Source organism: Ailuropoda melanoleuca, chromosome 19, assembly GCF_002007445.2.
Source record: "Ailuropoda melanoleuca isolate Jingjing chromosome 19, ASM200744v2, whole genome shotgun sequence".
NCBI classification, from domain to species: domain Eukaryota; kingdom Metazoa; phylum Chordata; class Mammalia; order Carnivora; family Ursidae; genus Ailuropoda; species Ailuropoda melanoleuca.
In genome coordinates, this window is record NC_048236.1 from 33376472 (window position 1) to 33398705 (window position 22234).

The following is a 22234-nucleotide window of genomic DNA, read 5'->3' on the forward strand; positions in this document are numbered from 1 at the left end:
GTATAAAGGAAATAAAAAATCATCCTTTCCTTATTACCCAAAGACAAGCAACTACTTGGTAAATGATGGGATATTTCCTTGCAATCCTTTCAAGAAACATAGTTGTACGCATAAACACAGTCTGGGATCAGAAGATATACACAAACTGTATCCTGCTTTCACCATTTATTTAGTTATATTATGATTCTTAATGACTCCATTCTATTCTATAGACTTGCCAAAACCTTTAGATCATTCCCTCACTGGTGGATATCCAGGTTTTGAGTTTTCGGTATCAACAACCCTGTGATGAACCTTCCTATTAAAAAAATTCGTACACATATCTGATTATTTCCTTGGAAAAAAATCTTGCAAGTGTGAGATCACAATCACAAATGACATCCATATTTTAAAATCCCACACATATCAGCAAACTGCTTTTCAGAAAGGCTATATGAATCTGTAATTCTTCCACTTACCTTCTTCAGAATTGAACAACATCACTTTTCCATGTAAGGGGTGAAAATATTCTCCACACATACCGCTTTAATTGGCAACTCTTTACCAGTGAGATTGAAGTGGCTTTCAAATTTATTGACCAGCATGTTTCTTCTGTGAGTTGTGATCAATGACTATTTTCCAATGAGGTATTAGTATGTTCTTACTAATTTTTATTTTATCTTATTTTATTTTTTAAAGATTTCCTTTATTTATTTGACAGAGAGAGAGAGCACAGGCAGGGGGAGCAGCAGGCAGAGGGAGAGGGAGAAGCAGGCCCCCACTGAGCAGGAAGCCCGATGCAGGGCTCGATCCCAGGACCCCGGGGATCATGACCTGAGCTGAAGGCAGCTACTCAACTGAATGAGCCACCCAGGCACCCCCTTACTAATTTTTAAAAGTGTATTCTATCTTAAGAATATTAGCCCTTTATCCATCATCTGTGGCAAATAATTTTTCAGTGTTATTGCCCTTTAATTTGGGTCCTAAATTCAAATTACCTAACCCTTTCTCCTGTGATTTCTCCCATTAATTATTTTATAATAAACTTTTTATTTGGAAGTAATTTTAAACTCACAGAAAAGTTACAAAAACAGTACAGATAGTCCTCATATACACTCCACCCAGCTTTCTCTAAGGTTCACATCTTATATAACCATGGAAGATTTGTCAAAACTACAGACTTTATCTGGATTTCCCTAGTTTTTCCATTAATGTCCTTTTTTCCCTTGATCTAGTATCCAATTCATGATAACACACTGAAGTTAATCATCATGTTTCCCTAGTCTCCTTCAGTCTGCTACATTTGCTTAGTCTGTCCTTATTTTTTAGGACCTTGAAATGTTTGAAGAGCACTGGTCTGGTGTTTTACAGAATATCCCACAATTTAAGTGGGTCTGTTTTCTCAAGATTAGACTGGGGTTATTGGCTTGGGAAAGAACACCACAGAAGTGAAGTGACCTTCGCAGCACATCTTATCAGAGGGTACACTCTCTCAATCAATACGCCTTACCACCGGTGCTGTTAAACTTGAACATTTGGCCAGTGTGATATCTACCAGGTTTCTCCACTAATAAAGCTACTATTCCTCCCTTCGCATACTCTATTCCTTGGAAGTGAGACGCTAAGCCCAGACCACACTCAGGGGGAGAGAAACTGAGCTCCACTCTACTATTATTTTTTATGCTTAAAACAGCCTTATAATTAAGTAGGCCTTATATTTGCTACCACTTTTTTTCCCCCAATGATTTTCATTTTTTTTCTGGACACCAACAGATACCTCAGACTTTATCGGAAGAAAAGCTAAACATGATTTACCTCTATTCTACACTAAATTAGGGAGATCCATAGTTTAAAAGAAATATAGAAAGGATGATGAGAAACTTCAAAATAGTTAATCCTGAGAAAAACTGAGAATAAAAACATGCTCATGGTCTTCTTTTTTTTTTTTTAATGCTTTTTTATTATATTATGTTAGTCACCATACAGTACATCCCCGGATTCCGATGTAAAGTTCGATGCTTCATTAGTTGCGTATAACACCCAGTGCACCATGCAATACGTGCCCTCCTTACTACCCATCACCAGTCTATCCCAATCCCCCACCCCCCTTCCCTCTGAAGTCTTCAGTTTGTTTCTCATAGTCCATAGTCTCTCATGTTTCATTCCCCCTTCTGATTACCCCCCCTTTCTTTATCCCTTTCTTCCCCTACTGATCATCCTAGTTCTTATGTTCCATAGATGAGAGAAATCATATGATAATTGTCTTTCTCTGCTTGACTTATTTCACTTAGCATTATCTCCTCCAGTGCCATCCATGTTGCAGCAAATGTCGAAAATTCGTTCTTTCTGATAGCTGAGTAATATTCCATTGTATATATGGACCACAGCTTCTTAATCCAGTCATCTGTTGAAGGGCATCTCGGCTCCTTAATGCCCATGAGCAGTGTGAACGCTTAAAGTAGCCTGAATACTTACACACCTCCATTTCTATGCATAGAAACATATGCTAAGAGTCAACTGTATTTGATCACAGACCTGTTTATGCCACTTACCTTATTTTAGTTACATAATTTAATTAAATAGTATGTAAACCAAGGAAATATGAATTGCTATTCCTCTGAAACTAAAGATTTCAGACTAAATGAAAGCCAGTTGTAAAAAAAAAAAAAATTAACTGGTAAGACATGGGAGATACAACTATAGAACATTGGAAAAAGGGAGGAAGAGTAAAAATCTAGAAAAAGCCTACAATTCCATTGCTTTAAGAATGTCTAACTTCTCATTCCACTTAAGAAAACACAAACTAGAAATTGTAAATGATGAATTTTGGAGGAAATACTTAATAGTAAAAAAAGCTACACAACAGTGGAGTCATCTTCAACAAAAAGATATTGGTTCCAAAATAAACTATTAGTAAATTAATATACATTTGCACGTTTTAAGTTGAAATATTTGAGATGCAAATGTATCATTTTTTAATGATTTCCCCCATGTTAACCGTTTTCTTTCATCTCAACTATGAATCTCATAAAAAGACTCTTAACTACAAAGAACAAACTGATGGTTATCAGAGGGGAGGGGAGTAAGGGCATGGGTTAAGTAGCTGATGGGGATTGTTGTGATGAACGCCAGGTGTTGTATGGAAGAGTTGAATCCCTAAGTTGTACATCTGAAACTAATACTACACTGTATGCTAACTAACTGGAATTTAAATAAAAACTTAAAAAAAAAAAAAAGAATCACCAACAAGAAAATGACAGGTGAACACAGCACTTTCTCCCACTGGAGTCTCCGGAAGGTGAATTGCGGAAGCAGGTCTTTGGGCAGCAGCTCCATGACCTCCTCACCCACCTTCTCAAGCATCAGCCCAAAGCCAGACCCACAAAGGCCAAGCGCTGCTCCACTGCACTGGTCCACCACAGGCCTTTGCTCAGGAATTCTGCATCTACCAACAGCAACAAACCCAGGGGACCCTCAAACCTTCCACCTGCAGCCCGACCAGCAAGGGGACTCGAGGACTGGTCGGCTATTTGATCAGGGATGGGGGAGGGGGGTTTGTAAATATAATGTGATTCACTCTATTACTGTTTAATGGTCATTCTTCTAGATCTCTTTACTGTTCTTACATCACTATAAAATTAAAATCTACTAAAATATGTCAACCTTTAAAAAAAAGGCATTTTACAATATGGAAGAGAGTAGACATTTAAATTATAAATCCAGAGGGCAAAACTAGGAAGAAGAAAGGCTGATTTTAGTTTAACAAAAGGAAGAACCTTCCCTTTCGAATTAGGAAGAAATGTCCATCACTCAAGCTGCTGAGCCTGTTTAGGATATTAAGTGATTCTTAGAACATCCATTTTCTAAAAGCCCTCTATGAGCAGGCATTCTGTTGACACAAAATACTAATACACACAGTCCCCTCTCTCAAGGTACTCAGGGTTCTAGCAGGAGATACAGACCTATGAGCAAATAATAAACCTTAATAAAATAAATATAATGAATGCTCATAACAAAGTAATGGTTCTAAATTCATAGGGGGTTGGGAGAGGGAACAGCTTAGACCTCCCTGAAAATTTAATGAAAGCTTTTATCCTTTCTTCAAATATACATTCCCACGTGCACCCAAAATCTGCATATTACCTTAGGGGATTCAAGGATTCTTAAAACCAACCCGCAACTTCAGGGCAATAAATACAACGTGCTAGGGGAGTAGAGCACACATGGATTTCAAAGAAGAGGTAATACTTGAGCTGACCTTTGAACGATAAAAAGTTCTTCAGGCAATAAAAGGAATTAAGGGTATGACGGGTAGAGTGTAACTGATAACTGTATTCCTGGTGCCTGGCACAGAGCCTGATTTGGTCTAAGTTCCTAAACACTTGTTAGAGGAATGAACAAGCCCACTTTGAGAACTCAAACACGTGAGGCCCCTGGTTGGGTCTGTTGCATACTGAGATAAAAGGGTTAACAAACCTTTTCCCCTGCTGCTTGAGAATCTAACCTTTGGTTTAACCACCTGAGCTCTGTTGCCCTGGAAACCAGGTAGATGGCAGGCATGAATTATATTGCTAGGCAACATCGCTTATGGTAAAAATGACCCCGACTGGTAAATTGCATCTGGACTGAAAGGAAGTATGCGTGAGCTGCAAGTATCTGATGAGGATGCCATGCCTGGGACTTCCCTGAATGTGGTCCTTTGCAAGGAACCCCAGAAACTATGCCAAAGAACTGTTACAGGAGATGCTGGCTGCTTAGGTCATGAGGCTTCTTCTCAGGTAGCTCCTGCACCTGCTTCATTGTGGATCTTGAACTTCGTACCTGGAACTGTGTCACATGGAAGACGAGAGTCCCCAGACGGGTATGTGAGCTGTCCCTTGCTTCAGCTGCTGCAGGACCCCTGCTACGAGGAACTCCTGATGCTGCCCTGCGGGCAAGCTGGCAAGAAATAGGGCCTGTGGCAGTGTTGTGAGTCTGCATATTTTTTTATAAGATTTTATTTATTTGAGAGAGAGTGAGTAAGAGAGCACGAGCAGAGGGACAGGCAGAGGCAGAGGGAGGAGCAGGCTCCCTGCTGAGCAGGGAGCGTGACACGGGGCTCAATCCCAGGACCCTGGGATCACAACCTGAGCCGAAGGCAGACGCTTAACCCACTGAGCCACCTGGGCGCCCTGTGAATCTGCATACTTAACTGAATTTCACACGACCTCTGGTGGGCACTACAACGTTGTGAGGTAAGACTTTCTATCCCCTGCTACAGAGGAGGAAAGAAAGGCCCAGAAATATTAAATAATCTGTATAAGTTCACAGAGCCAGAGGTGATGAATAACGGCAGGATCATAACCCAGGTCTTCGGGACTCCAAAACTGAATTCTTTCCGTTGGAATACATCCCTCCCCTGACAATGCAGAACATCAGAAAAGGAGACTGGGAAGGTGGGATGGTGGCAAACCGTGTGGGGTGTTACATGCCAACCTAAGCGTAGAGACTGGTTTCTATAGATAGGTGGGAAGCATTATAGAATTTCAAGCAGGAAAGTGATGGGTCAGATTTTAATTTTAACAAAGAAGCAAGTAAGAGTACCTGTTTAGAGTGGGAGGCAGGCCTAAATAGGCTCGTAAATCTTCTCCATCACTAAGATTCTCTCTCTCTTGACATTTTGCATGTAGTGCCAATGAACAGATCCTCAATACAGGGCAGAAGACAGCCATGCCAAAACCTCACACATGATCACAGAAATGAAACTGCACCGAGACTGACAGAGATCTGGGAGGCTTGATGCACATTAGCACAAAATGTGGTATTTCAAACTGAACTTGACCCCATATCACAGTGAATAAAAGCTGTATTATATCCCATAACTATCTACATAAGCCATCAGGAGGAAGAAAGTGCCTAATTCACAAGTCATTGCAAAGGTAAAAGTGTTTTTACAACAGAAAAGAATTTTTCTGGTATTTTGAAAAACATAAAACCTTTTAGAAGAAAGGATGTATTATAATCACAGCTCTCCTCAGAGTGTATCTGTCGAAAACCCTGAAAGTTTGATATGATCTACTTCCCATGAGAACTTTCAAAATAAAATAGATATCATTTTTTTCAAGGCAGGTTTTAGGTAAAAACCTGCCGAAGCTCAGAAAAAGAGTGAAATGATTTCTTGAATTATCTCTCAGCTTAAAATAAAATGAACATGTTTATAATAAATTAAAATTTGCTAGTTATTTTTAATGCATCTTAACCACAAGCTTTAGGGACAAATAAAATATTAAATGTTAATCAATGCTATTTATTGATGATGTTTATTCAAAACTTAAACATGTAGACAAGAAAATGAAATGCCCCTTAACTCTAAAATCAACCATTATTCAGTGACAATAACAATGGTAATAACATAAGAGCCCTTACAGGTTGGATTATAACCAAGTGGACGTTAAGAATCTTAAGAACAGGGGCGCCTGGGTGGCACAGCGGTTAAGCGTCTGCCTTCGGCTCAGGGCATGATCCCGGCATTATAGGATCGAGCCCCACACCAGGCTCCTCCGCTATGAGCCTGCTTCTTCCTCTCCCACTCCCCCTGCTTGTGTTCCCTCTCTCGCTGGCTGTCTCTATCTCTGTCAAATAAATAAATAAATAAATAAAAATCTTAAAAAAAAAAAAAGAATCTTAAGAACAACATCAAATAGTTAAATCTCAAAATATGGCTGCCGACATTTAGATAAATTCAACTGGTAATATCCAACTGGTAGATGATAAATCCTATGAACCAAGCTTTGCATTTTATTACCATTATGTATGCAGTACAATTAGACCATAGAAGTATCATCATTTTGGGGCGCCTGGGTGGCACGGCGGTTAAGCGTCTGCCTTCGGCTCAGGGCGTGATCCTGGCGTTATGGGATCGAGCCCCACATCAGGCTCCTCTGCTGGGAGCCTGCTTCTTCCTCTCCCACTCCCCCTGCTTGTGTTCCCTCTCTCGCTGGCTGTCTCTATCTCTGTCTCTGTCGCATAAATAAAAAAAAAAATCTTAAAAAATAAAAAAGTATCATCGTTTTTCCTAAAAGTTTGTACAATACTACCAACAATCCAATTTGTGCCTGTACTTTTTTCGCCTCTTTGTTCTCTTTCATACAAAAGTGACTGCATTCATAGGAGTAGTTATTTTCAGAATATAATTATAGCCATATGTCAAGTGGACCAACTGGCTAGATATTTTGACATCTCTTATGTTTCCATAAAGTCCATTCTACTTGTTTCCTTCTAGAGTTTCCAAGGCCTCCCTAACTGCTGGGCTGACACCCAGCTCTGCTGGTGCATGTGGAATGAAGAGGGCCTGTCCAGAGACCTTAGAAGACCTCGCAAATGGACTGAAAATCGAAAGCTTTTATGTTTTAAAGTCTGTTTGGCCAACTGGTTAAACTCAAGTCTGGCATGAATTTATTTCTGGAGATACAAACAAATTCCAAACACAATGACCATCCAGCTCTTTCTGAGATGATTTTCAAAAAAGTGAATTCTGTCATTATTGTTACTTGATTATTAGGGCCTGTTAGTCTCAACAAGAGCATAATCAATAACGTAATCAAAAACTGTGTATGTTCAATTTTTTTTTTAGAGAGGGTGAGTGGGGAGAGGGGCAGAGGAAGAGGGAGAGAGAGAATCTCAAGCAGGTTCCGTGCTGAGCACGGAGCCTGACGTGGGGCTCAATATCATGACCCTGAGATCATGACCTGAGCCGAAATCAAGTCGGATGCTTAACTGGCTGAGCCACCCAGGTGCCCCTGCTTCAGACCATTTTTATATAAATACTTTGAACTGGTAAAAGTGTAAACTGGAGAATTTTATGGCAAGGAAATGAGGCATTATTTATTTTCAAATAACCAAAACAAAAGACTAAGATCACATATTCCTAAATTAAGAAAAAAAGATTGCTATAATTAGCAGATTTCATACCTTGATTCCAATCAGTATTAAAAGGCATTAATGAGTCTTAATAGATTAAACAGTCCTCTGCACCTTATTTCTATAATTTGCTCAGTGAGTATTTTTTTCAATAAAGAAAAAAAGGAACAAGGATTAATCTTGCACTACCCAAATGACCATGAATCACAGAACCCAAGACGCAACTTTACGAGGTTCACTAATCACAGAATTTTCTGCTGGGAGGGCTCCTATAGTTGGTTCAAATCCAACTACTCATTTTACAGATAAGCAAACTGAGGCCTAGAAGATTAAAGTGACTTATTCCCAGATAATAAGGCTAGCCAGTAAGCAGATCTTAACTCTACTCCATCGTCTTATTAGAGGACTTCCCAGTACAGATAAATCAACCTATCCCAGGGGCACCTGGGTGGCTCAGTTGTTAAGTGTCTGCCTTCGGCTCAGGGCATGATCCCGGAGTCCTGGGATCGAGCCCCGTATAGGGCTCCCTGCTTTGCTGGGAGCCTGCTTCTTCCTCTTTTCCACTCCCCTTGCTTGTGTTCCCTTTCTTGCTGGCTGTGTCTCTGTCAAATAAATAAAATCTTAAAAAAAAAAAAAAGAACACACAAGCCTCTTTTGGCTTTGTTTTCTATTTAACAAGCACAAAAGATGTCCTTACTACCCACATAAAACAGATAGCTGAGGGAGAAACGAGAAGACCACTGGGTTTTATGTAAAAAGTCAACATGAAATCCTTGTGCAGGTAATGGAGGATGCTTACTTTTCCAACAAAGAGGCATGGGACATGCTGCCTAAGAGTGAAATGTAAGCATAGCCTTGACTCTCCTAGCTAAGGATTTCTCTGCATTGGTCAAGAGACGCACACTTGTCAGACACACAGATGTGATAGGAAAAGGCTTTCAGGTAAGCCTTGTTTAAGTGAGGCAAGGGCTAAGTCAAGTCCATGTTTATCTTCTCAGAAAGAAAAAGGGAGAAAGGAGGGTCATTTCTCTGGCACACCTCAAAAATAAAGTCGTGAATCAAAAAGACTTGACACACTAATCAAGATAATTTGCTAGTTTGCTAATAAAACCAATATGGAAAAGGGGGTGGAAGGAGTCTATAAAACCAATTAAAAAGAGCTTGTCAAGCTTTTGCTATTATATATATAACAGCCTTTAACTCTTCTAACAAGCTTGGAAAATAGGTCTTATTATGTCTACTTAAGAAGAAACATAAATTGGAAGCATTATAGAATTTTAAGCAGGGAAGTGATAGGTCAGGTTTGAAGTTTTACAAAGAAGAGGAAGAAATCCAGTAAGAGTGCCTGTTTAGAGTGGGAGCAAGTCTTCTCCATCACCAAGATTCTGTCTCTTGACATGCCTAAGGAAGCTCACTGTCTACTTAAGAAGCAGCTGAGGTGACGGCTCCCCAGCCACCAAGTAGTGCAGCTGGAGTTCAAACCCAAGTTCCCATTCTCCCACTCCCGCTTTACACCACACAGCCTCCAGGTGGTCACGGTTAGGGAGAGTGTAACCCTGTAAGCCCTTCTAGTTCTCAAGTGCACAGTCAGAAAAAGAATTAACACGAAACAGAAGATACAGTTCCTGCATAGGAAAAATCGCTGCAAGTAACTATGTTTTATATTGTCATCCTTGCCCAGTGAAACACAAACAGCCAGGAATGGATGAGCATATCCTTTACAGGGAGCAGTACCAGGAAACAGGGCTACACTGCATTTAACTTGCTCTTCCTGGGACTTCTAGGTCACCCCCTTGTGGTTTAGGCATGCGCGTTTCAGAAACTTCATGTGAGAATTCAACCAAAGCCTGAAATAGACCGAGAGAAGGAGAAGCTTCTGGGTTTAACTACAATGCAAACTGGAATCCTCTGGACATTCAGGCTACTGTGGGTCTGTCGTGGACTGCACACTCTGCAGCAACTTCAGCCCGTAGGTAATCTGAGCAAGGATATTCTCCCCTCTTCTGCAGATTTAGTCACCTCACCTCTTAACTAAGATACTCATTCAGTGCTCCGTTCACAATCCCCCCACTTACACTAGCGTAACTTTCCATGATCTCATTTACCTGGGGCACTGCCAGGAATCAGAAAGTAAGCAAGAGAGGCTGGTGGGAGGCCAAAATAAACACCCTACTGTTTATTCAACTCAACCCAGGAACAATTTATTGAGAGGACACTATTCATCAGGCACTGTGACCTGACGCTGGGGCTGATGGTGAAATTGCTCGGGATGATGATAAGAGTAAGAACTGTAGTGGTAGCCATCACATACTGAACGCCTACCCTGTGCCAGGCACTGCTATAAACACTTAAATTCACTTGATCCTCCCAACAGCCCTATGCAGTAGCTCCTGTTGTCATCTCTGCTTTTGTAATAGGGATACTGAGGCATGAAGTGGTTAATTAAGTAACTTGCCCAGAGTCACAGCTAGTAAATGGTGGTTGCAAACCAGACAGTCTGGCTTCTGAGTCTATACTACTAGCTCCCACCCTACACTGCACTCTAAACATAAGTGGGGATAAGGGATACAGGTCCATAAGACTCTTCCAACCCCCAGAGCCTACAGCTCAGGTGGGAAGACAGGCAAATAAACCTTAGAGGAGCACATAAACCAACCCACAGTTTAGAGAAGGCTCCTGGCAACAGATGCCCTATCAGATGAATTTAGGTAGGAGCTAACCAGAGGGGGTGGGTGTGGGGTGCACCCCAGGGGAGAGAGCAAGCTAGAGGTCTGGCATTCATGGGACAAGGAACACTGAAAGAGGAGCAGGTTTCAGATATGGAGAAGGGTCCATCCCAAAATAAGTCTCAGGCACCCGTCTCAGAGGACATCTAATGAAGAAATCTAACTTCTTTAAGGATTGTTAACAACAATAAGGTTTTGACCTGTCTTTCCAACCTATGAGTGATTAGAAGCTGAAAATTCAGGGGAAAGGCTTTGTGCCTCGAAAACAAGTAGGTTGACAGAAGCAAAGGAGAAGATGGAAAAAATAATGAAAAGATATACCTTCCCATCTCAACAGAGTAATCAGAGCACACTGCAGGAACAGGTAACAAGATCAACCTAATCATCAAGAAAAGGCTAGTTTGGGCTCTGTATGCTTTGTTTTAACAAGCAGGGAAACAGGAAACGGATTTTAGAAAGGGTCTAATAGAAATAGTTCAAATAAAAAGTTGTGCTGCAAGAGCCTCTGTGATTTAGAAAATTCCTTTAATGTGGGAAAAACCTCATCCGCCAACATGATGGATAAAACACGCACCAGAGCCCATGCCTCTTTTCAGAAGAGACAAGCTTCAGTGCTCAACACAGGCTTCCACCAAGATAAGCCTTCCTCCCTCAAAGCCGGCATGCTATGTTCCCCTCTGTCACCTTTAGAAGCCTAACTGCTCTATGATTGCTGGAAAGTTTTATGGTTGATTTTGTTCAAAGTGACATTAAGCTGGCTCTCATTTTAAGGCTCCCCTGGTAATTATTTCAAAAATTCTGATAGAAAAAAAGAAAACCATTACCAGGCACAGAATTAATCAGTGTAAAATACATTCCTTACCTGTCCCTTATTACGACTTCACCGCAGGACTGGCAATAAAATGTGCAACATCCGTGGGCTTGTGAGCTTTGATTAAACATTGAAATCAGTTCTAAAGAGAAATCGATGAAAGAGCAAATCTCAGAGGCATGGGACAAATATATTAACATACTTAAAAAGTTTAACAGCCACAATAAATTACTATCAATAAACACTGTTTACGGTCCACCCAGAAGTACACATTTAATTAGCATTATCTGATGACTCAACCAGAAGCAAATATTGTGACGTGTTCTCAAAAACAACAGATTTTGCTAAGTGTTTCAGATCTAGGAATCGCCCTAGATTATCCCTGTAACATACCACTGAGTTATTTCACTCACTCCATAAACACCAAGGTTAAGGGAGGAGAAAGGGAGAGATTGCTTTCACATTAAGCTAACTACAAGGGGCCTCGTCATCCTCAGGCTTCCTCGGCTATGTCTTACGTCCAGTTTTTCATCAGTGTGACTGCTGCTTCTATCTTTTAAATTTAAGTTTAATTTGATTTAAACAAAGTCTACGTCCACTCTGGCCCATTACCAATACATACAAACAAGAAGAATCTTGAAACTGGTCTTTATTGGACAGGTTCCTGGGAATAGGATGGCTCCTAAGAGGATTCAAACTTCTAAGAGCAAAATTCAATTTCTGATTAAAGCTCTGGGAAAATGTTATTTCTCCTATTATGTGAAGCACAGCATTCCTTTAGTTTCCACTATTTTATTCATGAAGAAAGGAAACTTTCATTTCTAAAAAAAAAAAGAACAAAACAAAAAAACAAAACACCCCAAAAACAAAAAACCCACACACAAAAATATCTGTCTATAAAAAAAAAATTTGAAGAAATGAGGTCATATTCATTAGAATTAAGCAATTAGAACTTGGTTTATGTTACTCTGTATGTATGTTAAGATTTTAAAGACTGATGGTAGAAAGTTTAAGCCTTGGCAATTAAAAATTCATCTTTTTTTTTAAAGATTTTATTTATTTATTTGACAGAGAGAGACAGCCAGCGAGAGAGGGAACACAAGCAGGGGGAGTGGGAGAGGAAGAAGCAGGCTCCTAGTGGAGGAGCCTGATGTGGGGCTCGATCCCAGAACGCTGGGATCACGCCCTGAGCTGAAGGCAGACGCTTAACGACTGTGCCACCCAGGTGCCCCTAAAAATTCATCCTTTTAATTTTTAGGGGTGTGTGCCAATCCCTGTAGCACTAAGGTGAAGTAAACAGCATTCTTTAATTTTGAGCAGATAATAAGTAGACCTGGGTAAGTCATCCAAAATATTCTTTTCTGAACCAATAACAAATTTTCAGTGAAACACTCCCCCCTGCTGGTCACTCAGCATGATCCCATGGCTCCGGTTCAAGTCTGAACTTCCTGACACGGTCATCTCATCGTGGGAGAGTGCTGCCACCTGGAGATGACTCTAATGCCAGTGCTGTATCAGATTTTATGTAGCAACATCCATGTCAAAGGTCATAATCTGACCTATGTCACATTCAGAATAGCATAACAATAGGTTTACTGCAGTCCTTAAAAGAACATTTATAGTTGAAAAGTCAACTTTCTAAAAACCTCAAAACACAACTGAATGCTAAAAATGTCAAGTCATTTCCTTCACTACATTTTGATTCAAGTCAACATCAAGTATGCATCAATCTGATATTTATTCATTCAGCAAATATTTACTCACCACCTATTATGTGGAAAGCACTAAAGCTATTAAGTACTGAGATCTATTTTGCATAACCTTTCATGCACTGCAGAACAGGGCTTGGAAAGTCTTCCTTTTCAGATATTTGAGTAAAATGTTTTAAAAATGTAAAGCCACAGCAGACCAATGGAACGCAAGCAATATGCAAACCAACATTCAGCAGTCAACTTATTCTGTCCTACAGTTACAATGGAACAATCACGCTTGCTGATTTAAATTTTCTTTAATAGTTCAAGTTTTGCTATTTATTAACGTTTACAGAAAAAGGATCGGCGACAAACCAATTGTGTCTCTAGAAGGCCTCCATACCTCCTCAGTATGGGACCTAAAATCACAAATCCAGAAAACTAGCAGATCTGAAAATACCCCAGTGTGGCTTTCATGCCCACCTTTGCCCAGTTTCCATTGGCAGTCTACTTCCCATCTTGGTGACCCCATTCTTCTTCCATGTTTATCATGGTAGTCATTCCTAGCATGTGGATACATCACTTAAGCTCCATGACACTGCGGTTTCCCACGCCTTGTTCTTAAATCCAACTCTGCCCAACTCAAGCCTAGTTTTCACTAATTTAGGACTTCAGTAAAATTTACAGGACTCAGGGGAACGCTCCCCATGTACATGGCTCTTCAAAACCATCCTGCCGGTCCCACCTCGAGGCTCCACGCAGCTCAAATGAAAGGCTTAGTATAGATGAGGCAGCCACAAAGTCTCAGGGTGCAGTTGAAAGAATTATAATCCTTCCCTGATACTGAGCATCTCACAGGTCTGTTACAGCCCGGTTCCCCTTTTCACATCATTTTTAATCCTCTGAAGCACATTACTTACTTGAGAAGAGATGCAATGAGCCAATAATTTTATTCAGTAAGTTATTCTGAGAAACATTTCTACCATCTTACTGAATCAACAAGGCAACGACAAAATATTAGAAATATAGCAGGCATAGCAATAATCAAAATCAAATTGTGCATCAAACTCAATTTCAGAATCTGCTCCTATACTGTTCTATCTGGAAATGTGTCTATATGGATGGGATCATTTCCATCATTTAGTTCTCTGGTCACATATCACCCCTCCTCAGAGGGGCCTTCCCTGAGCACCTTTCACCCTAGTCACTCCCTATCCCATTATTCTGCACCTCTTTGACCACAGCACTTTTCTCTCTATCCAAGCAACTTATTTGTTCATTATCTGTTCCCACCCATGAGAATGTAAGCTCATTAAGGGAAAAGGCTTTCCTAGCATGTTCTCTTCCATATCCCTAGCACCTAGATCAAAGCCTAGCACACAGTGTAAGGCAATGTTTGTTGAATGGATGAATTTCTATGTAATGCTTTAAAATCCACCAGGTCTTGCACAACTGCCATCTGATTTCATCTTCCTATCAACTCTGTGAGCTCGGTAATTTTACAATTAAAGAAACAAAGCAGAGGTTATACGGGAAAGCTCCGTACCTTCTACTAATTTGGTGTGAACCTACAACTGCTCTAAAAAATAAAATCTACTGGGAGAAAAAAACCCACTAACCGCCACCCCCACCTTCTGGCCCCCCAGCCCACCGAACAAAGCTCCAGAAAGGTTAAGTGGCATGCTCAACTGCACAGTTAATAACTGGCAGAGCTGAAAAATAACATTCTGACCAGCTTTTTCCATGCTGCTGCTGAACGGTCTTTTCACCTGCGAAAAGGTCAACTTTTCAAAGGAAAAATCACCTTTGATCTACAATGAAAAACTAAATGCAGAAACAGGAGCGCTGGGATCACTTACTGGCGTCGGATTCTGCCCGCACCTGCAGACGCAGGTGCAGTCCATCTCCGGGGACGTACTGCAGCCCGCGGCAGGAGGAAGGCACGAGGCTGACCTCTGCTGGAAGCCGGAGCTCTGTGCAGCCTTCCGGGGTCTTCACCCGGAGTGAGCATGGCGCTATAGAAATATCCACAGGCACACCTCCTTCTTTAGGCTCCCTGGTAATTAAAAACAAAACACACAAGAAATTACTTCTCATTGATGAAAACCACATGACAAAACAGACAAAAATGGCCAAGGATCTGTTTCTCTTCAATAAATGGTCTAAAGTCACTGTCCCCCCCCCCCAAATAGCAGCGAATGGATCATAAAGGAAATCATTCTATACAAGATTTAGATCAGGTTAGAGAGTACTTCTCACAGTCACTGTAACATGAAAGTTTTGGAACCTACGTTTTATTCTTGGCTTTTTTTATGGCAGTGATGCATTTTTAAATGTGCACTTTTCCCCCATTGCTAATAATGACCCTGAGCCCCAATTCTCTATCCTAGCACTTCCTGCAGTTACTCCAACCTGGACCTTCTTGGGGTTGCTCCCAGAGTCATTCTGCTCGCACAGTCCACCTTCCATTTCCTAAAGCCCCCTATTTCCTCCCACACGTCTCCCCAGCTTCAGGTTCTTTGAATCAGCACAATCTAATGCTGGCCTGTCATACATCACGCACTTGTTCTTTAAAATATTTTGGCAAGAGGACTCAAGGCCGCATAAGACATGGCTTATTCCTCTTTGCATCCCTTGACCTTAGCATGCTTTGTACATTCATTCACTTTCTCCCTCATTCATTCAATAGAGCTTTTCTGAGTTCTGTAACGTGCCAGGTACTAGGACTACAACCATTAACAAGATACCTTCTCTGCCCCTCACCCCCACCCCAAGCAGGGCATGGACAAGTAAACAGGAATGATGGAGGGAGCATTAAAACACTGTACTGGCTAGGCCAGGAGCAGCAGGCCTCACTGGGAGGGGGTGGGTAGCCCACCACCCCCAGGACAGGTTCCTCATAATCCGGAACCACAGGACCACCGTTTTCACGGAAGCCAAGGAGTGGAGCACCGTGTTCAGGCTGAAGCGCCTCCTCGAGGGCCTCAAGCAGCCGCCAATGAGCAGCAGGAGTACGAGGATGACCAGCTTCTGGATGGCGGCAAAACACAGGGACAGTGTAGCTTCACCAGTTGGAGGGTGTGGCCCTGGCCTTCGGAGCCGCCCTCCCCACGCCGCTGTCCACAGATGAAGGGTTCAAGGCCCTGCACACCCAGCCCTTCTCTGGCCTTCCCAGCTGCCCACTGGGGTGAAGCCACAAGACTTAGGAAGCAGCGCCAGTGAACAAGCAGTGCAGTGGGAGCACCCCAGGCCCACCCCAGTGCCCTGTCCCCCCAAAAGAGATCTGGGGGTCAAAAAAACCCACTGCATTGTATGTATTCCTGATAAATACAGAGTACTATGGAAGCACATGGAGGGCTGGCAGGGACTCTCACGGGTCAAGCACTGTTATTTGAATAGTGAATGGATGAGCCAATGAAATATTCTTGCTTCTGACACTAGCGTTACAATGACACTGTATTTTACCTACAATAAAGTACTGTCATTTGATAAACAGGATTTTGATAAGGAAACCAGGATTACATGAAACAAAAGGTACAGGAGAAAAAAAACTTCTTGCCAATTTTAAAAATTAAAAAAAAAAAATAAAGAGAACAATCTAGTGATGTATGAATACCAGATATGAAAGCACGGGCTGGTCCAGGTCGCTACAAACACAAATCACTTGGTATAGGCAATCGAGAGTAAAACACAGTCCATTCCCTGGCCACCAGACACCAAAAGTACAGCAGGGGATGAAGACATAGGGAAACGATCCTCATATGAAGCTAAAACATGCTTAGCATTGTAACAGGGGTGCCGAGCACTCCGACTCCCTTTTAAGTGCAGACAGCAGGGACAGGCCAGCAGCTTGGATCACCTAAGTACAGAAGGCAGGCCATCTACTCGAGTATTATCTAAGTACAGAGATTGTGCCATGTGTTCAGGTGTGAATCTTGATTAGGCCTCTTAATTTGCCTTAGAAAACCTTGATTATTTTCTGGCTAGTTCCTTTTCAAAGCATATGGACCTGCACTGAATTGGCAAGAACCTAAGTCTTTTCCAAGGAATACATCCTCAAACTCTTGAGTCAAAATCTAGGGTGTTTTTTTTTTAATTAAAAAAAAATTTTTTTTAGAGAGATTGAGCACATGAGAGAGAGCACAAGTCGGGGAGAGGCAGAGAGAAAGCGGGAAAGAAACAGAATCTTAAGCAGGCTCCATGCTCAGCACAGAGCCTGATGTGGGGCTCAATCCATGACTCTGAGATCATGACATGACCCAAGATCAAGAGTTAGATGCTTAACTGACTGAGCCACCCAGGTGCCCCAGAGTCAAAAGTCTAGTTTTAAGAACTGATGTTTAAGAAATAGTAATCCTCTAAAGAAGAGGTCAGAAGGACCAGATGGTATTTTTGCAGGCCATATATGGTCTGTTGCATATTATACTATGTATTTTATTTTTAACAATGCTTTAAATAATGTAAAATCCATTCTTAGCTCATAAACTGTACTTAATACACACCACAGGTTAGATTTGGCCCAGGGGCTACAGTTTGCTGAATATTGCTCCAAAGATACACAATTTGTCCATTTAGCTACTTCACGGATTTTCAATCTGGACTGTGCCGTATGGCGCTAGGAGTGCCTCAAGGGATATCACTGTGTTTCTAAGCCTCAACCCCACCCCATCTTTGGCTTACCACTCTTCTTCCCCTTCATGAAAAATTCAGCCAATTAGAGGTAGGAGGCATCGATGCAAGTGTGGGAGAACCAGAGTGGCCTGGGGTAGAGGTGAGACACCCAGCAGAGTGAGGAAGGAGGGCATCCACCAGGACAGCTGCCCCATAGGGATGTCAGATCTCAAGAGGGATGAGGAGAAATCTAAGCAGGGAGGGAGGGTGGCAACTCAGTATAAGGTTCCAGAGGCTTCCTTAGACTGCTCAGGCTGCTCTAACAAGACACCACAGACTGGGTGGCTTAAACAACACACATTTCTTAGAGTTCAGATGGCTGAGAAGTTCAAGATTAAGGCACCAGGAGATTTGGTTCTTGTTAAGAGCCCTCTACCATGCTTGTAGATGGCTCCGTCCTCACTGTATCTTCACAGGGCAAAGAGAAGCGGCTTTGGTATACCCTCTTATAAGGGCACTAATCCCATCATGGTGGCTCCACCCTCATGACCTCATCTAAACCTAATTAACTCCCAAAGGCCCCATCTCCTGATACCATCATATTGGAGGTTAGGGCTTCAATATACAAATTTTGAGGGGGCTCACAAAAATTCATTCCATAACAGAACCCAAGCAGAGGAGGAAGGTGTCAACACTGAGTGGGGAGGGAAGCAGCAAAGGATGCCACCATAAGATCATGTACATAGAGGGGAACTGACCAAATTAATGTATGTCATGACAACCATGAAAGCCAGGATTCTCACTGTGGGAGAACAGAGTTACAAAGAGGGAAAGGGAAAAAATCAGAATGGATCCTATGGTGGTAGACTAGAATTGAAAATACCCGTGCGGGGTCATGGTTTTCAATGTATATAGAGAGATACGGAAATACAGATGTGTATGTGTGTATCTGTATGTATGATATACAAACACAAATACACACAGACACATTCGTACATAAACATCACGTATACGTCACATACACACTCTAGTTTTGTCCACTAGGGCCTGGAAAAAGTGACACGTCAGTCGTAATGAGGATACTTTGTGCTCAGATTTTGGTTTCTAAAGATCATTTTCCACTTCACTTTTTTCTTTTTTTTTAAGTTTATTTGAGAGAGAGAGAGAGAAAAAAAAGAGAGCACGCACGCACACATGCGCGAGCTGGGGTAAGGGACAGAACATACACACAACAAAATAATGCTCCTTGAAAAAATAACTACATCCAGGGGTAGAACAGGAAAAGAATGAGAAGAGCCTGGGACATGTTGCTGTGCAAAAAAGAAAAAAATCAAAGAATAATAGGAACATACTAAAATCATCTTAAAGTGACTCCACCTGGACACATCTGATATAATTTGAGCAAAAAAAAGTAACCTAATGAATAAAAGAAGACCATGGGTCCATACTGATGTAAATGAATGAATAAAATGCAAGTCTGATGAGGAACAAGGTATTTATACGTAGTCACAAAGGACCTCTCCAATTAATACTTACTGATTATAAAGAGAAAAAGAGTCTTGTTCAACTGAATCATAAGAGTAGGAAGAGTTAGAACTGGCAATTGCACTCAGCAAATCTGAGATATCAGAAGCATGAAGAATTCTCCTGTTCTTTGTCAACCTTACAATATTCTTCCTGAATACTGAAGCTCTTTACAGTGTATATCAAAACTACCCACGAGCATGGGAATACAAAAGGTCTGAATTCCTGTAAATGTGACAAAAGGTGTGTGTGTGTGTGTGTGTGTGTGTTTACTCCACTTCAAATTTGTCCTTTTTCTTTCCTGTAAAAGCAATAACCCAAATAACTTCATGGAGGCCCCTGTTCTGGCAGGCATTTACTGTGAGCTTTTGTGGGCCTGTGCTACTTTCACTTGTAAAGCCAGCGCGCCCAAGCTTCTGCCTTCTGGAATACAGAGAAATAGTTTCATCCTGTGCTACCTTTGTTCTGTAAGTACTCTGATAGTCGGTGGGGTTCTTAAAATTTGCAGTATTCTCTTCTTTGAATGGTTGAGAGAGGGGAAGGGAAAGAACATCCTATTTCTTTTATGATAGTGCAAATTGGTTAAAGTGTGTGTTCGTATTTCCTCATCATTAAAATACTGTTCAATTTGTTTTTTATAGACAAGGAAAAATATTTTGCATAAATTGACTCCACTATTGAAAAAGGGATGGTTTAGGTTGAATGATTATAGCTTCAGACTCAATCTTTTCCTAAATAAAAATGTTAAAGCCTCAAAAAAAAAAAAAGAGTAACTTTATGCTGGTGAAGGCAGACATCATCTTATCTACGTGCTCAAAGTTAACATGAACTTTTACGGATTAAGTCACAATCATGACACCTAATAGGATGTAAGGACAACACAGCATCACTTCTGTTGATATTCCTGCCAAAGATGTATAACTTGATCCTAATCCTGAGGCAACATGAAAGAAACCCAAATGGAAGGAGAGTCCACAAAATAATTAGGCTGTAATCTTCAGAAGTGTCAAGATTGTGAAGATCAAGGGAAACTGAGGAATTCTTCCAATTTTCAGAGACTAAGGAAACATGACAATGAAATGCAATGCATCATTCTGAACTGGGTTCTTTTGCTATTATAGATATTATGTAGACATGTGGCAAAATTTGAGTGAGGTCTGAGCATAAGATGGTAGTAACATATTTCCCGGTTCTGAAGGTGCATGGTGGTTATAGGGGGGAATGTTCTTATACGTAGGAAATCCAGAGTAATGTACTCAGGACTGACAGTAACTTAATCTTAAGGTTGAGTCTGTCCAAAAACAAAGTGTTTGAGACCCTAATTGTCCACACCTTTTCTATACTTGAGGCTTTCTTCACTGTGCACGTCTGTTCTTTCAGGTACCACAACCTGCTTGAAACTATCCAATGACTTCCCATCTCACTGAGAGTGCAAGCTAAAATTCTTTCCATGGCTTGTAAGACCTAGTGATATACTGGAGACAGTTGTTAAAATTCCAGGCATTTTGCAAACTAGCTGACATCACTCTGGTAGCTTGAAAGTATCTACACCACAAGAATCAGTAAATGCTGCAAATCCGAAAGATTTTTTGTTAGTTTCATTGGTTTTCTCAGAATGCAGGTTGTTAAACATTTACTAATATACCTCTGTAAGGCCATTTACTATGTGCTCCGCCAGTCCACTCACATCTCTCTGAACTTGGCACCCCTTCATACTTGCTATTCTCTCAGAGGGAAACAGTCTTTCATCAGATATTATATAGTTCTAAACCTCTCCCTTTTGGGTTTATTACTCAAGTGTTGCTTTCTTATTAGCAATAAGGGGTTATAATTTTTTCTCCCTATCCCTTTTTGTTTTATTTTTTTCTATGTACTTATCTCCATTCAATGTCATGTATATTTTATTTATTTCATATAATTTCTGCTCACCTCTCACCCACTGCCACCATTAGACTATAAGCTCAAAGACAGCCAAGTATTTTTGCCTTTGCTGTTGTCACTGCTTACAGCTGGATACTCAGCACTTAGAATCTGAGTTTTTGGCACTAGAATAGGACCTCAGTAAATATCTGTGGACTGAATAAATGAATGGCCAAGGTTTACCCCAGGAATACTAAGATGGCTTAACATAAAAAGATTTTTCTAATGCAATTCATAGATGTAAATATGAAAGGAAAAAATATGACCATCAAATGCATGCACAAATCATTACAGAAAATACAGTATTTATCCATGATTAAAACCCATAGTAAACTAGGAATAGAAAGGAGCCATGCAATTTACCACAGATTTGCCAAAAGTCAATTTCATCATACCTAGCAATAAAATGCTAGAAACATTTCTTTAAAGATTAGGAACAAGAATAAAACTCAATCATATCATTTACACTAACTGTAAAAAGACTAAAAATCTTAATTAAAATGCAGAGATTATCAAAATGGACTCAGAAAAACCCCATTCAGCATATGCTTTTAAAAATTTATATATAAAGGGGGCGCCTGGGTGGCACAGCGGTTAAGCGTCTGCCCTTGGCTCAGGGCGTGATCCCCGCGTTATGGGATTGAGCCCCGCATCAGGCTCCTCCACTATGAGCCTGCTTCTTCCTCTCCCACTCCCCCTGCTTGTGTTCCCTCTCTCACTGGCTGTCTCTATCTCTGTCGAATAAATGAATAAAATCTTTAAAAAAAATTTATATACAAAGGCATACATTAACAGTAAAGGATAGGAAGAGATACATGATGCCAAACAGTGCGGTCAAAGGTTTTCTGACAAAGACACTGTTATTTCAATGGGAGAAATGGCACTCTTTTAAACTAATGGTGATGGAACTACTGGATATCCTTACAGGAAAAAAAAAATGAAATTTGACTCCTATCTCACTCCAAATACAAAAAATGAATTTCACTTAAATATAAAAGCTAAAACTATGTAACTCCTAGAAAATAAACAGGAGAGAACTTTACAACCTTGAGGTAAGTAAAGATTTCTTAAGA

General features: G+C 40.9%; 1 protein-coding gene and 1 pseudogene across 8 annotated transcripts in view; one reads left to right on the plus strand and one right to left on the minus strand.

Annotated features, from left to right (window-relative positions):
* Positions 1-22234, minus strand: part of UBE3D (ubiquitin protein ligase E3D) — a 150883-nt gene that overhangs the window by 126626 nt on the left and 2023 nt on the right. For 7 of the 8 annotated variants that reach the window (XR_004622040.1, XM_034647910.1, XM_034647915.1 and 4 more), the window contains exons 2-3: positions 14966-15162; positions 11467-11557 (exon numbers count right to left, since the gene is read on the minus strand). Coding sequence is in view for 7 of the 8 variants with exons in the window: in XM_034647910.1 (XP_034503801.1) it covers positions 11467-11557; positions 14966-15162 (288 nt within the window). In the remaining variant the exon portion in view is untranslated. The remainder of the gene's footprint in view (positions 1-11466; positions 11558-14965; positions 15163-22234) is intronic. The other variant, XM_034647912.1, reaches the window with a different exon arrangement.
* LOC105240187 lies at positions 15305-16524 on the plus strand (annotated as a pseudogene).